Source organism: Sapajus apella, unplaced genomic scaffold (assembly GCF_009761245.1).
Source record: "Sapajus apella isolate SASKATOON/1434 unplaced genomic scaffold, GSC_monkey_1.0 scaffold98, whole genome shotgun sequence".
NCBI lineage: Eukaryota > Metazoa > Chordata > Mammalia > Primates > Cebidae > Sapajus > Sapajus apella.
The window spans coordinates 7,109,340-7,124,151 of record NW_022437038.1 but is presented as its reverse complement, the minus strand read 5'-3'; the positions used below and the strand labels follow the sequence as shown (position 1 = coordinate 7,124,151).

Here is a 14,812-nt window from a genome sequence, read left to right as displayed (position 1 = left end):
TAAATTCTAAGGATGTAGAGGACGAACAGGTGGCAGAGGATTCTCAGTCTACCAGATCCAGCCAGTTTTCTCTGTATGACTTTTCTAATGTTTTCTTTTAAGATGATAATAAATGAAAAGTAAAGGGCATGGTCCTTGTTCCCACTGGGCCTCACGTTTCTGTGCCAACAGGGTTTGAAGAGATGAAAGCTTGGACAGATGGATTGTGGGGAAACAGATTGAAAATAGGAGAGAGAATGGGGGAGAGAGAGCAGTGGTGGGAGCCGGGGATATGATCAGGGCTTTGAGAGAAACCGCGGGGACAGAAAAGGATAAAGATGAGTAGGGAGCAGAGTCAATGCTGGAAGCTAAGCCTGGAGCTGTGGGTCTTAAGCACAGCACAGGAGCAACTCTGTGGCTGGAGTGCAGGGATGCTGACTGACCTGGCTAAAGCAGCTATGGAGGACAGAGTTACCAGGGAAAACCAACTGCAGTTTGGGGGTCCAGGTAAAGGACATACATTTCTTTTTTCCCTCCAACGGACTGAGTAATTAATTTAAGCATAAGCTTTGGTATTGACAAGCAGGGGTAGAAATAATGACAAAGCATCAGGGAAAGACTGAGTGACCCAGTACAGTGGCAATATAGGAAATTAGCCAGGAAAAACTCAAGTGACCGATGGAAGGCAAATCAGCTGGAACTGCCTTGCTCTCTCTGTTTTTATTTATTACTTTTTTCATGAGACTTTTCTCTGCAGTAAAACAGTGAGTGTCCTTTAAATGGCTGAGAGTGTCCTGGGCCAGCTGTGCCCAGGCCCAGTGAGGGAGAAGCTCTGCTGGAAGAATAGAGAGGTCTGATTCCCCCAAACCGGTGAATCACTAGAGCTCCTTGGAGAATGCTCTTCACGGGTGAGCAGAAAACAATGAGCCAATGCTGGGCAAAGTGGATCAACACCCAGTGCCTGAGAGCTGCCTACCCCTCCCACCCAGCCTGGAGGCTTCATACCGGCGTATAATACTCCATGATGGGGTAGTGCAGCTTATTGCCTTTGCTGGCCCTGCCTGTCAAGAAGCAGGTCTGGCAGATGTCGACGTTGAACTGTTTCAGACTCCGGTATCTTGGGAGAGAAGAGATGTAGTAGGAAAGAGAATCCAATGTACCACAGTGACCTCTCTGCTGTCCCCCTAACATCAAAATACACACACACTAGAAGGGGATGAGGCATGGAGCCATAACATGCCCAACCTCGTATACACAGCAGTGGCTGAGTTCTCAACAGATGAACAACTTTATTCTAGAGACCATAAATCTCTATGAAATCACAAGGCCAGATTCCCAGGAAGTGTGGGAAACAGCATTGTCTCACCACCTTTGCTTAACGGAGACAGGAGGGAAGTGGGGTCAAATATCTCATTATATCAAATGGCCTTCTAAACAACGATGGCCCAAACAGGTCTGGGATCCCAGGGACCATCGCCTACCCTGGAGAAATTACACTTCCAGTATGAAGGAAATTAACCAGTCTTGGCTAAGTTGGCTAAAGGTTATTTTTCCAAAGGTTGTTCATAATAATATACCTATTATTGCAGAATAAAGAATAGCCCTTCAGATCTACTTCCAAAGCCTGGCTGAATTGCCCAGATCTTGTAGTGCAGGACAGTGAAATGCCTAGACTTAGAGGAGTCATACGATATAATATCTAGTCTAGATCTACCACTAACTAGCTGTGTGCCTCATTTGCTCATCTTATGAAAAGCAGGGTGATTATAGGGAGAGTTGTGCAATAGTGCTTTGCAAAGGTAAAAAGTTGAGTGTTTTATGATGAAAGTCAAATCCAGGATAGTGGCTGGGTGCAGTGGCTCACGCCTGTAATCCCAGCACTTTGGGAGACTGAGGCGGGTGGATCACCTGAGGTCGGGAGTTCGAGACTAGCCTGACCAACATAGAGAAACCCTGTCTTTACTAAAAGTACAAAATTATCTGGGCATGGTGTCACATGCCTGTAATCCCAGCTACTTGGGAGGCTGAGGCAGGAGAATTGCTTGAACCTGCGAGGCAGAGGTTGTGGTGAGCCAAGATCACACCATTGCACTCCAGCCTGGGCAACAAGAGCGAAACTCTGTCTCAAAAAAACAAACAAACAAAAATCCAGGATAGTGGTTACCTTTGTGGGGGAAGGAGGGGACTATAATCAAGGAGACCTCAAATATATTGCAGTAATGTTTTATTCCTTAAGTTGGTCATGGGTATAAACTGTGGTGTGCTGAAGCCAGCTCATACCAGCTCACAACAGCTGGCTGTTAAAATTTCAGGGGTTTTCTAGGTCAGTTGTTAAATCTAGCCATTATTAAAAATTAAATTATATAAACTCACAATTAAATAAATTATATTACAAAAAAGGTAATAAATTCTCAAAACTCATTACTTCCTAATTACTTTGCTATTCTTTATGATCTTGAGGTTACTTACATCTATTGTATCTACATGGTGGACATACTATATAAATGGTGTACAGCTGAGTATCTCTTTCTGACTCTGCTCAGAGATCTCCTGTAAATAGCCTGATATCATTCACAGTGGGAGTACATACATCACAGAAACTAGCAAACGCTACAGATCAGGTTTCCTTTTTTTCTTTTTAGAGAGTAGGTTGTGAAACATTTGCTGGCATACTATTAGTACATAGGTGTTCTTACAGTATCTTCTATATATTTTTGTAGGTCTGTAGTACTTTATAATACAACTAAAACAAAATATTTCCTCACTTCCCATTTAAAAATAATTACACATTCTGCAATAGAAAGGATTACAACAGTATATAATAATATACAATAGACTAGCTGTAATGATATAATAATTAGGTAATACTTTATTTTATAATATCTGAATTATATGTCACAGGACATATTTATTATTATCATCCCAGCAGGTATTGTTTTCCCTACCTGAACCCCTTGATGGGGCACTGCCTACAGATAGAGCACTTGGTCTGATGCTTCACTTGCTCAGCAATGGTGACCCGATGCAGAACAGCCAGCCACACCATAGACTGGGGCTCCAAGTTGACCCACTCCAGGAACTGGGATGCTTCAATGACTGGCTTCCCAGTGCTCTATGGAAACAAGAAGACCAACGGGAATGACTGAGGCCCAAAGTGTCTTATCCCTAGAATGGCAGTCCTCAGAGGAGCAGCAGAACCAGCAGGGGCTGGGTTGACTTGTTCTCCAGAGATATTCACCTTCTGCCCTGTGCTAGTTGAGCTGGCACACTCCCCAACAGGACTGAGATTCTAGAGCCCAGAAAACTCTCTGCCCCATTGTCCCATCCCAACAAAATCCCTTGCATCTTTATACTTCAGATCAAAAGCCTAGCTCGTAGTCCTCCTTCCCTTCTTCCCACCCTACCTGCAATCTCCCGTCCCTCCTCCACTCCCCAGTTCCATACTCACAAAACGGAAGCAACTACGGACACTGGGCTCCACGTTGCTGCCCCCAAAGGCTGCCACTTCACCCAGCTGACGGGGCACCTGAATGGCCTCATGAAGCAAGACACCGAGATGGCGCTGGTCACACTGGCTGCCTGAGTTGGCCACTTGGCTGAAGAGGTCTGCTGGCCCCACCGTCAAGAATAGCCAACCCCGACACAGGAATGGCCGGAGAATGGTGTGAGGAGAAAGGGCAGAAAAGAAAAACAGGGAAAGAGCACAGCCTGAGCTAATGACTTTTGAAACTGGACTACATAGAGTTCTATCCCTGACCTTCTAGAAGCCCGAGTTCTAAAAAGAGCATTCTCTGAGTTCAGAGAGAAAAACCAGGCAGACACAAAGAGAGAATATCGGGGGTGGGGGAGAAAGAGTGAGTGAGAGAGAGAGTGAGAGAGAGAGAAAAAGAAAGAAAGAGAGATATTTCAAGTGCACTGTGTGTTAAAAGCAGTGCCAGACACAGATATGATACTGTTTGGAAAACAAATTCTTCCAGAAGCAGGATGAGGGTACGGGCTCAGGGGCACCTGAACATGAGTCACAGTCAGGTTGTCATAACCTCTCCTGTTTATGTGGTCTGACACTGCAGTAATCTCTCAATTGTCCACACAAATGGAAGGAAACATTGGGCATGTATAATCCAAAAAGGGAAGCTAATTCAAAACATCTGATCATCTAAAAATTATCTCTAAGTGGTTGTGCAATATACTATGATCCTTATCTTTGTATATGGGTTTTTTAAGCCCTTCTAGGACCGTTCCCTTCCACATCCCAATCCAGCCTTAGCAAACCTCCTCAAGACGTTATTCTCTGTCTGCTTCATATGTTGCCTAAGGCCTAGAAAATACACAGAAATAGAAGGCAGAGAGCCTAGGTTCGAGTTCTGGGTCCATTACTGACTAGTTGTAGAATCATGGGTAAGTCATGAAGCTCTCTATGCTGCAGTTTCCTTACTTTTTAAAACTAGAGATGAAGTCTCACTGTGTTGTCTAAGCTGCTCTTGAACTTCTGGGCTCAAGCGATCCTCCCACCTCAGCTTTCCAAAGTGCTGGGATTACAGGCACGAGCCACCATGCCCAGCCCAGTTTCCTTACTTTTAAATTGATGATAAATAATTACTATTCATCCCATCGCAAAGACATGTTGAGAGAAATACATAGTATCATAGCCACAAACATGTTTGGAAAAGTTATCTTCCCTGTAAAGTTTTTCCACACTGCTGTCATCTGTCCCTCTTCTGTGATCTGATATAGGATATATTCTTGGCCATTTGGATTATTCTCATCAGTGCTTTCTAAAAAATGCTTTCTGTATACTTCCATCTCCTCCTCTGAACTGTAAACCTTTGGAAGCAGGGACCATGTCTAATTTAACTTAGTACTCACCCCATTTAGCAGAGTGGTCAACACACATTAAGACACAAAAACGAATCATGCTGCTTCTAAAAAGTTCAAAATGCTGAACATAAGATGGAGGATAGAGCGGAAAGCAAAAGTACTATAAGCCAGAGAGGCGAAAAACTACAGACAAATGTAGTGTCCACTTCCCAGATAATGGGGATTACTGTGTCCTGCCCATGTATAGAAGAAGTTGCTAGTAACATGGCTTGATCTTCAGACTGGAAGAGGGCTGAGCCTGATAGGCCACAGGGAAATGAAACTGGAACATCAGGGCCCTGGGTACCTCAAGATGCTAACATAGATCCTGACTAAGTACTTCCATGATATCAGAAGGAACGAAGCCCACTGGAGTAATACTGGGAATAGTAATAGGCCTTAGGCCCTTTTGTCCTTTGACTGTCATATATTCTTTGCAATAGCATGAACCAAGAAGCATCATAAGGTAGCCCAAGTAGCCCTCTGCTAAGTCATAAGATGTACCATCTGCTTATCTTACACCCTTCCTCCTCCCTGCAACACCTCTCCCTCCACCCAACACCATGCCACACTTTGGAGTTATACTCACACTGAAGTTTTTCCTTCACTTCTGTGCCACACAAGCATGCAATGCCAGTCTTAAAAGACAATGCCCGCATCTTTCCGCTGCGACCACTAGGTTTAAAAGAAGAGAGTAAGAACATGAATGTATGTAAAGGGTTAACATCTTGACAATCATTTCCCTCACAAAGTTGATCCCAGCAGGGCCCTGTTCCAAAAATGCCCCAAGTTGAGCTGGGTCCAAGTCTACTATGGAAGCAACACCTTTCCACCAGGCCCACTTGAGGTATCTCATTGAATTTTATCCTAGAGGCTTCCAGAGATGAAAGCCCTTACCTATCAAAAACATTGAGGAGCCAATTGAGGCTCATATCCACACAGAGTGGCACATTAACCAGGATGCCTCTTTCTTCCTCCAGCCGCTCATATAAAGCAGTCAGGCAGTGAATGACCTCCACCACATCCATCACGTGCTCACTGGCCTGCAGATCATGCTCACTGAAGATTTCCAGGGCTGTGGTTAAAGTTACTAGGTCCACTGGGAAGGAAAGAAGGGAAAAAAATATAGCCAAAAGTACAACCCCAGGGATTAAATAGAGAGATAAAGCCACCAGCATCACCAAATTTGATTCAATCTCCAGATCAACCATTTGCAAATATGATACAAGCTTGTCCTTTACTAAGACCCTCATCCAAGGAGGGAGAGGGCAGCAAAATGTCCCTCAAATTAACCCAACATGTTTTTATACCCAATGTTCTTTGACATCAGTTTCAAAAAGATGGTGGGACATGAGCAAACTCATCTCCTATGTTGTACTAACTCCCAAGGGTTCAAATCTCATATTAAGTTTCTCTGCCTTTACATGAGTTTCAACTGCAAATACGTTTGTCTATGAATTTTGTTCTGAGAAGCTAGACACCAGCAATGAAGGCTCAGGTATGGCTGAGGAAATGTGACATACATCAAGAGGACACCTTAATTACCCCCAAATGCTGGCTCAGCCTACCTAGACATGTCTAAGCCAGGAAGCTTGAATGAACGGTGTCTCTGAGAAAGGCCAGAAGGCATATTATATCTGCAGCCACACTGTTCCCTAACCACTGATACTTGCTTCAACAGTTTTGCTGCTACATCCAATAACCCCAAGATGGCAAATCATGGGTTGGGGTACTTCCTGTCACAAAGTAATTGCTTGGTTATGTATACTGAACATGGGAAAAGGGTAAAGGAGGAGGTTAACAGTGGGGTTAATTTGGAAACACGTCTGGAATTTAGCGAGAGTAGAAGGGAATTAGGAAGAGCAGTTGACAGCTAGCATATTGCAAGCTTTGGAGAGTTTTCATCAAGCCAATCAACAACCCTGACCAAGGTGGGATGAAAATGAGAAACAGCAGACAAATGAGGAACAAGAGAGGGGTGGTGAACGCCATACGGAAGTGCAACAGGAGACGTACAGCGCAGGGCTTTCTGGACTCTGCGGAGCTTCATGGCAGTGCGATAAGCTGAGAACTTAATGTTGTTCAGATCGGCTGCAAAGAATGGAGAGAGACCCACTCAGATCAGAAAATTTCAAGTTAAAGCCACAATAAGATACCATTCTACACCCACCAGACTAGCAACGAATAGAAGTCTGACAATAGCAAGTGTAACAAGAATGTGGATGAATGAGAACTGCCAGTGAAAGTGTGAACTGATACAATCATCTTGGAAAACAACTTGGTATTACCTAGTAAAATGGAACAGTCATATATCCTACCACCCAGCCAGCTATATATCCCAGAGCAGTGACTTGCAAATGCTTTTTGATCAAGACTTAGAGTATCAAATTCATTTTATAGCATACATGTATATATGTAAAAATAACTAAAACAAACATTTCAGGAAGCAATTCCTTACTAGAATGGATAGAGTGAAAACAACAAAATTAATATCAACTATGACTCTTGCTAAAGATCTGTTGCCTGTTAATATTTCCTGGTTTATTTCAATTTTTTAAAATGTTTATCACAATACACCAAAATGATGTTATGACCTGCAGATTGAAAAACATGCCCCAGAGAAATCCTTGCACACATGCACTGGAAAACACATATTAGAACCTCCTCAGCAGTATCACCCTTATTAGGTTCAAACAAGAAACGACCCACGTGTCTGTCAACAGCAGAATGGATAAAGAAACTGTGCTATATACAATGGAATATTCTACAGTAGTGAAAAAGAATGAACTGTAGTAACATGCATCAGCATGGATAAAATGTGCAACATAAAGATGAGTTCCTGTTAGACAAAGATAAGGCATGCAAGAGTCACTCATCACAGCCTGGACAGTCTTTCAAAGCATCTGTAAGAATAATTCATTAATGCATTGATAACATGGTCCAGGGGGGAATGTAGAGCCTCCAGTTGAGAAAGGTACAGAGGGTAAAGGAAGGAAGGCTGTTGGAGAAATGATGAGGCACTCATTCCCTCTCCCACCTGCTTATTGACTGTGATTCTCTTCTATTCTTTTCTAAACTACTTTATTGAGGTATAGTTGACATACAAAAAGCTGTACAGATTCAATGTTTACAAGTTGATGAGTTTGGAGACAAGTATACATCTATGAATTCACTACCACAATCTATGCCATTAGTACATCCATCACTTCCAAAAAGTTCCAGCTACCTTCTTTATTATTTTTTCTATACGAACACTTAACATAAGATCTACCTTCTTAGCAGTTTTTAAGGATGCAATCCAGTATTGTTCAGTGTAGGTACTACGCTGCACAGTAGGTCTCTAGGACTTATCCATCTTGCATAATTGAAACTTCTTTGTACTCTTGACCAATATGTCCCCATATTCCCCTCCCCCTCAGCCACTGGCAGCCACCATTTTACTCTCTGCTTCTATGAGTTTGACTATTTTAGATTCCTTGTATACATGAGATCATGTAGTATTTGCCTTTTGTGTCTGGCTTATTTCACTTAGCACAGTGTCCTCCAGATTCATCCATGTTGCTTCAAATAGCAGTATTTCCTTCTTTCTAAAGGCTGAATAATATTCCATTACATGGATATGCCACATTTTCTTTAACCATTCATCTGTAGATGGACATCATAGGACAAAGGCAGCTGTGTATATGCCCGCCCTACACAGGAAGCTCACATTCTTACCTAGGGTTTGGTATAACTCTGTCATCTTGGGATGGTCCCAGCATGTGGTCTGAGCCTGGTGGCTACAAACAAAAGCATCAATAGCACCAGCATCTATACCACCCACCCACCCTCACACATAGGTGTGCACACCACTCAGTGACAGGTTGGATGCAAAAAGCTGCAGGATTCAAGGGTAAACTCAAGATGCCAAAGCCCAAGGGTTCACCTTTACCCAGGTAGAATCTTGAGATCTTGAGATGAGTAGGAGAAAAACCGAACTGGATGGAGGAATCCCAACAGAGTGACAAGGACAGGTAGCAAAAAGACAGGAGAGGGAGGGAGTGGGCAGGTAACTGACCCGCTTCTGATTCAGGTGGTCACTCACTTGATGTAGTAGGGAACTTTATTGGGTGAAATTGCTCTTTCCCAGGGAACCTGGACAGAGGCTGGTAAAGGAGAAGAGAAAGAGAAAAAAAGCTGGCCACTAATGCTCTTCAGGGCCCTAGCTACTCCCTTGCTCTATCCTCCCAAAGAGGTGGTCAAGCCCAAAAGGGGATGTCTGAATTTCATTGCCAGCTCTTAACAGCCTCTGAGGGTGGGGAAAACACTTCTAATTAACACGCTTCTCTCCCTGATGTTTGGGCAAGGCAAGAAGAGGTTGTCACCAATATCCCAACATACCAGAGATGTGGCAAGGACATGAACAGGAATACTTGGCCTTGGCCACCCTGACAATCTTCTCGCTGAACAGACTACCATTCCTACCCATCAGCTGCAGGCAGCTGGATTACTCTTATGGATATGAAGCAGACTCCTTTTCCTCTTAGGGCTCAAAGCCCTTCCCCTAGAAGGTGAGGCTTCTCGGTCCTGTAGGACTGTGGGGAATGGTACTGTCCATTTCTCTCTGTCTCTCATGAGGAACTCTGGAAACTCATGCCTCTTTCTGCCTGTGTCTTCATCTTTTGGATCTTCCAGCAATGGCTCAGGTTACATGGTCAACCTACTCACTTCAGTTTTGCTGGGTACAAGAATCCTCTGCCTGCAGGTATAGCTGTATGCCAATGATTATAATAGCAACAACTTTGATCACAGTTAACATTTACTGAGCTCCTACTATGTGCCAGATATTATGCTCCTTGCTTTTTGTGCATATCTCATTTTCCTCTCTGTATATTCTCACCATTTCCACTGCTACCAGCCCCCCAGTCTGGGCCACTACAATCCCTCACCTGGATTATTGCAATTTACCTCCAAACACGCCTCCCTGTTCCCACTCTTGCTCCCCAGTAGTCTCTTCTCAACACCCTGACTCAGTTGAAACATAAGGCAGATCATGCCATCCCTTTGCTCAAACCCTGCCAGTGGTTCTCCATTGTATTGAAAATAAAATCTGAAGTTCCTCTCATCGTCTATAAGACCTTACATGCTCCGGCCTACCCTACTCCTCTGCTCTCTGCTCTCCTTGCTGTTACTCAGGCATATCCCTTACTTAAGGGTGTGGCATACGTTGTTGCCTTTGCCTGGTATGTTCTTCCCTCAACTATCATCCACACAGTTCATCCCTTCACCTCCTTTACACCTCTGCTCAATTGCCACCTTCTCAGTGAGACCTCTGCTAACCACCCTGTTCAAAATCACAACACCTCCCTGCTTAAATCCAGTACTCCCTATCCATGCCTTCCCTGTTTTATTTTTTCCCATAGCCCTTGTCACCAAGTAACCTTAGATATGTTTTACTTATTTGTTTGTGGTCTGGTTTCCCCAGCTAGAATACAAGCTGTCTAAGGATTTCTGTGTGTTTTGTTAATGGGTTCAGCCCCAGTGCCTAGAACAGTATCTGGGCCATAGAAGGCCCTCAATAAATATTATTGAAAAAATAAAGTCATTAATTCCCATAACCTGATGAGCCAGGTAACATTTTTTCCTTTTTTTTAAAGATGGGAAAATTGAGGCTCAGAAAGAGTAAGCTATTTTTTTGAGCTTGCACAGCTCCAAAAAATAGGTTGAGATGTTGTGCCTCAGACCCAGACCTCTCTGATTTCAGACTTTTTTTTTTTTGAAACGGAATTTCACTCTTGTTGCCCAGGCTGCAACCTCTAACTCCCAGGTTCAAGCAATTCTCCTGCCTCAGCCTCCCGAGTAGCTGGGATTACAGGCGCCCACCACCACGCCCAGCTAATTTTTGTATTTTTAATAGATGGAGTTTTGCCATCTTGACCAGGCTGGTCTTGAACTCCTGACCTCAGGTGATCTGCCTGCCTCAGCCTCCCAAAGTGCTGGGATTACAGGTGTGAGCCACTATGTTTGGGCCAACAGACTGTTTTTTTAACCGCTATACCACACTGTTTTATCCTTACTGCTTCTCAGATGTCAAGGTATACTGGACCCCCACCAGGGCCCCAGGGGATAACAATAGACTCTCCAGGAAGATGGCTGAGGTTCTGCTAAGTGGAGTCCAGTTTGGTTCACGTACAGGAGAGAAAGTGCTGTGACCCAGGCCCAAAGTCCCGATGGGCATCCTGGAGCTGCTTAAGCCTCTCACTAACTGATGCCTATGGAAAGAACAGGGTGAGGTCAGTAGATTCATTGCAGCTATTTAGAGTGGGATCCCCAGGTGCCTCCAGGAATCTTTATGAGCTCCCTCAGACGCTGGCTTTTCTCTGGTTCCAACCTCTCCCACTGTCTCCCAACTCTTAGCCATCCCCCAGAATTCCCAAGGGTCACAGCAGAGCATCCCTAATTCCAGGCCATAGTCACTCTTCCCCTGTCCCTGTCTACCCTGAGTGCCCAAATCCAGAAAGAATCCTCTTCATTTCAATCATTCCCTACAGCTTAGAGGTTGAAAAGCCCATTCCCTAGCCCCACATTCTCCATTCCTCTTTTCCCATGCAGATCCCATTTCAATACCCCTGAAGAAGTTTCCCCCAAGCCTAGTTATATGGAGGCACCTCCCCATGGTTCACTCCAGGCTGCTCTTCTACCTGTAGTTGTTTCCATCGGACGTTGATCTGTTCCAGGGCCTGGGAATTCTCCATTGACAAGTGCACATCAGAAATGGCCAGTTGGTGGGCCAGATCATTCACCAACTTTACTCCATCTTTCATGGGGGAGAATTCTTCTTTGAATAGCTGGAGAACCAGGACCCAAGTCCCACAGCAGACAGAGTGGGAAAGAAGAACCATTAGTCATTCATCTCTACTCTTCCCTCTTCACCTACAGGTTTGGTTTCAATAAAACAGCCTAGTGCTTGCCCATTAGGGCAACCAGACTAAGTTGTGAGTGGCCACTGTCCTTATCCTCTTCTTCTCCACTCAGAAAACACCAGGAGAAGGGAAGAAAGTAGAAAAACAGAAGAGGCTCCAGCCAAACCAACCCCAAATCTGGCACATAAACTGACAGCAGCTCAGTTGTAGTCCAGGCCAACAACAGAGTCTCAGCAGTAGAAACATTGTCAGGGTCTGGGGAGAGTGTCAGGTCTTAGGATGGACTATAGCCAGTGGAGGGGGGCTGCATACCTTAAGAGCCTGGATGTGCTCTGGGAGTGAATCAATGAAGAGATCCCCAATGGGCTCCCAAGTGGTTCGGACTCCCTCAGCTTGGGTCAGAGTAGTGCTTAGTTCCTCCATTGCCCCTTGGATCTCCAAGAGCTGCTCCAGAGTGCGCTCAATGTGACGGTGCTGGTCCACACAGCGGGCTGTCAGCTTCTCCCATAGTTCACTGGCCACCGTCGCCTGCTTCCACACAAAGCGGCTGAGATTCTGGATCCGCTGTTTAGGGGAGGTATCTGCAGGAAGAGGCAGGAAGCCAGGTTGGGCCAACCAGACAGGGTCAGCCCAGAGAAAGAGACAGAGACAGCCCTTTATAAAATGTGTGTGCATGTGTGTGTGCACATGTGGGCATGTTTGTACATATATTCATATACACACAAATACATATTTTTCCATGGTTAAGTTCTTTAATACATTCACATTTTTTAAAAAAGCTGTTTATTTTTAAATCATAAGCAGATATAACTAATAACACAGAGATTTCATGTACCCTTTACCCAGTTTCCCCAAATGATAACATCTTGCAAAACTATAGTACAATATCACAATCAGAATATCGACATTGACATAATCTGCCAATTTTGTCACAGGTTCCCCAGTTTTACTTGTATTCATTTGTGTGTGCGTGTGTGTGTACACGTGTGTTTAGTTCTATGTGATTTTATCACATGCGTTGGTTTACATATCCACCACCACAGCCAAGAGACCATATCGTTTTTTTCCACTTACTGTATCATAAAGGATTTCCTCAGATTTTAAAACAGTAGGAAATGAAAAGGCAAGACATTTTAAGAGGTATAGTGAGGCGAATCATCTAGAGCCCTACTCATATGACCATGGAATGTGATTTTGCATTAGTTTCTGTTGCCCACTTCCATCCAAAGGGAGGCATTTTATGGAGGCCCAGCCCAGGAGAAGTTGGTATAAAGTCCCAGCTTTTCCACTTAGGCTCTTAATCTGTAGATTTCTTCTTCCCTCAGATCTCTCCTCAGAAGATTCAAAGCCCCAGAGCCCTAGGCTAACTAGAATTGTGCTGCTCTCTCTAGAGCTTGTCCTATCTGAGGCCCATTGGGCATCAAGTTAAGTACTAGCCGTCCCATTGAGGGGCCAGAAGTAAACTGAGAGAGCATATGGCATTGACAAAGGTCTCAATTCATGAAGGGGCCTTTCAGGCTATTCACAATCTATCTCAGAGCGTTGAGGATTCTTTTTGGAGAAAAGGGCTTACTGGACCACCACTCAGATCTAGTCACTATGAATCCCACCCTGCTGCCCTATTTGAATCTCTGGTAGAGAGACCAGAGTGGCCCTCTCTACCAAGGGAAGGAGCTAGAAGTCATCGGAGTCAGTATCAAACAGTCACAGTTGGCTAGGCGCAGTGGCTCATGTCTATAATTCTAACACTTTGGGAGGCCAAGGAAGGCAGATCGGTTAAGCCCAACAGTTCAAGACCAGCCGGGCCAACATGGCGAGACCTGGTCTCTACAAAAAATACAAAAATTAGCTGGGTGTGCATATAGTCCCAGCTACTCAGGAGGCTGAGGCAGGAGGATCCCTTGGGCCTGGGAGGTCAAGGCTACAGTAAGCCATGATCACACCACTGCACTCTAGCCTGGGTTACAGAGCAAGAGGCTGTCTCAATAACAAAGACAAAAAACAAAAAAAACCCAGAGTCATAGTCAATTTTCCTTTCAAAGGCAATCATCACCTAACTTTTTAGATTTTATAAAGGTTTACTATTTGCTTGTTTGCATGTCCCTCGATGTTGGAATAAAGCAGTTTTAAAAATTATTATTATTTTATTTTATTTATTTTCAGAGTCAGGGTCTTGTTGTGTTGCCCAGGCTGGAACGCAGTGAAGCAATCATAGCTCATTGCAGCCTTAAACTTCTGGGCTCAAATGATCCTCCCACCTCAACCTCTCAAGTAGCTGGGACTATAGGCACACACCACAAAACCTAGCTAATTTTTTAAAAATTTTTGTAGAGATGGGGGTCTCACTATGTTGCCCAGGCTGGTCTCAAAATCCTGGGCTCAAGTGATCCCAAGCCTCCCAAAGAGCTGGGATTACAGATGTGAACCACTACACCCAGCTACCACTATGTTTTTAAAGGACATATTGGTACTTTTATTCAGTGAGTCAATTCAATTCATTTGAGTGGTATTTTTTTTTTCTTTTCCAAATCTCATTAAAGGGCCACACATGCTGCTCCAAAGAGTCACATACAGCTTTGGGCCACACAACTGTTGATCCCTGCCCCAGGCTATATTCTCTTGGCTTTTTCGAGCAGTAGGAATCTTGCTTCTCCCCAGCTTTGAATGGACTCCTGGGGGAAACTATCCTCCTAGATAATGGATCAGAGAATGAGTTTGAGGAAGGCAGGAGGGTGTCTGTTCAGCAGTACATAGCTCAAGAAGTGGGAAAAACAGAAGACCACCTACCTTTGCTCTCAGAATGAGGCTCCTCTAATTCCTCAAATGGGTGTTGGGACAGGAAGGCCTGAGCTGACTCCAAAACAGAATAAATGTACGGGCCCCGAGACTTGACTTCTTCCATAAAGGCCTATAAAGTTTAACAATATGGTCAAGAGGAAAGGAAAGTCTTTCAATCACTTTACATTCCATCCTGAAATTGACAACCTTTCTTCTTCTCAGTGCGACTTGATTCTTTGTCATTATCAGATATCTTTGGGCTACCCGGACAAAAAGACAGCAATCCTCCTGACAGG

At 44.2% G+C, this 14,812-nt stretch overlaps 1 protein-coding gene across 4 annotated transcripts in view; it reads right to left on the bottom strand.

Moving 5' to 3' along the window:
- The window catches only part of DRP2 (dystrophin related protein 2), a 42,692-nt gene that overhangs the window by 7,810 nt on the left and 20,070 nt on the right, over positions 1-14,812 (bottom strand). For all 4 annotated transcript variants that reach the window (XM_032257794.1, XM_032257796.1, XM_032257795.1 and 1 more), the window contains 12 exons: positions 14,526-14,646; positions 12,051-12,319; positions 11,517-11,663; positions 11,009-11,087; positions 8,921-8,981; positions 8,554-8,615; positions 6,853-6,927; positions 5,734-5,935; positions 5,426-5,511; positions 3,428-3,585; positions 2,925-3,091; positions 985-1,096 (listed from right to left, as the gene is read on the bottom strand). In XM_032257794.1, coding sequence (XP_032113685.1) covers positions 985-1,096; positions 2,925-3,091; positions 3,428-3,585; positions 5,426-5,511; positions 5,734-5,935; positions 6,853-6,927; positions 8,554-8,615; positions 8,921-8,981; positions 11,009-11,087; positions 11,517-11,663; positions 12,051-12,319; positions 14,526-14,646 — 1,539 coding nt within the window. The remainder of the gene's footprint in view (positions 1-984; positions 1,097-2,924; positions 3,092-3,427; positions 3,586-5,425; positions 5,512-5,733; positions 5,936-6,852; positions 6,928-8,553; positions 8,616-8,920; positions 8,982-11,008; positions 11,088-11,516; positions 11,664-12,050; positions 12,320-14,525; positions 14,647-14,812) is intronic.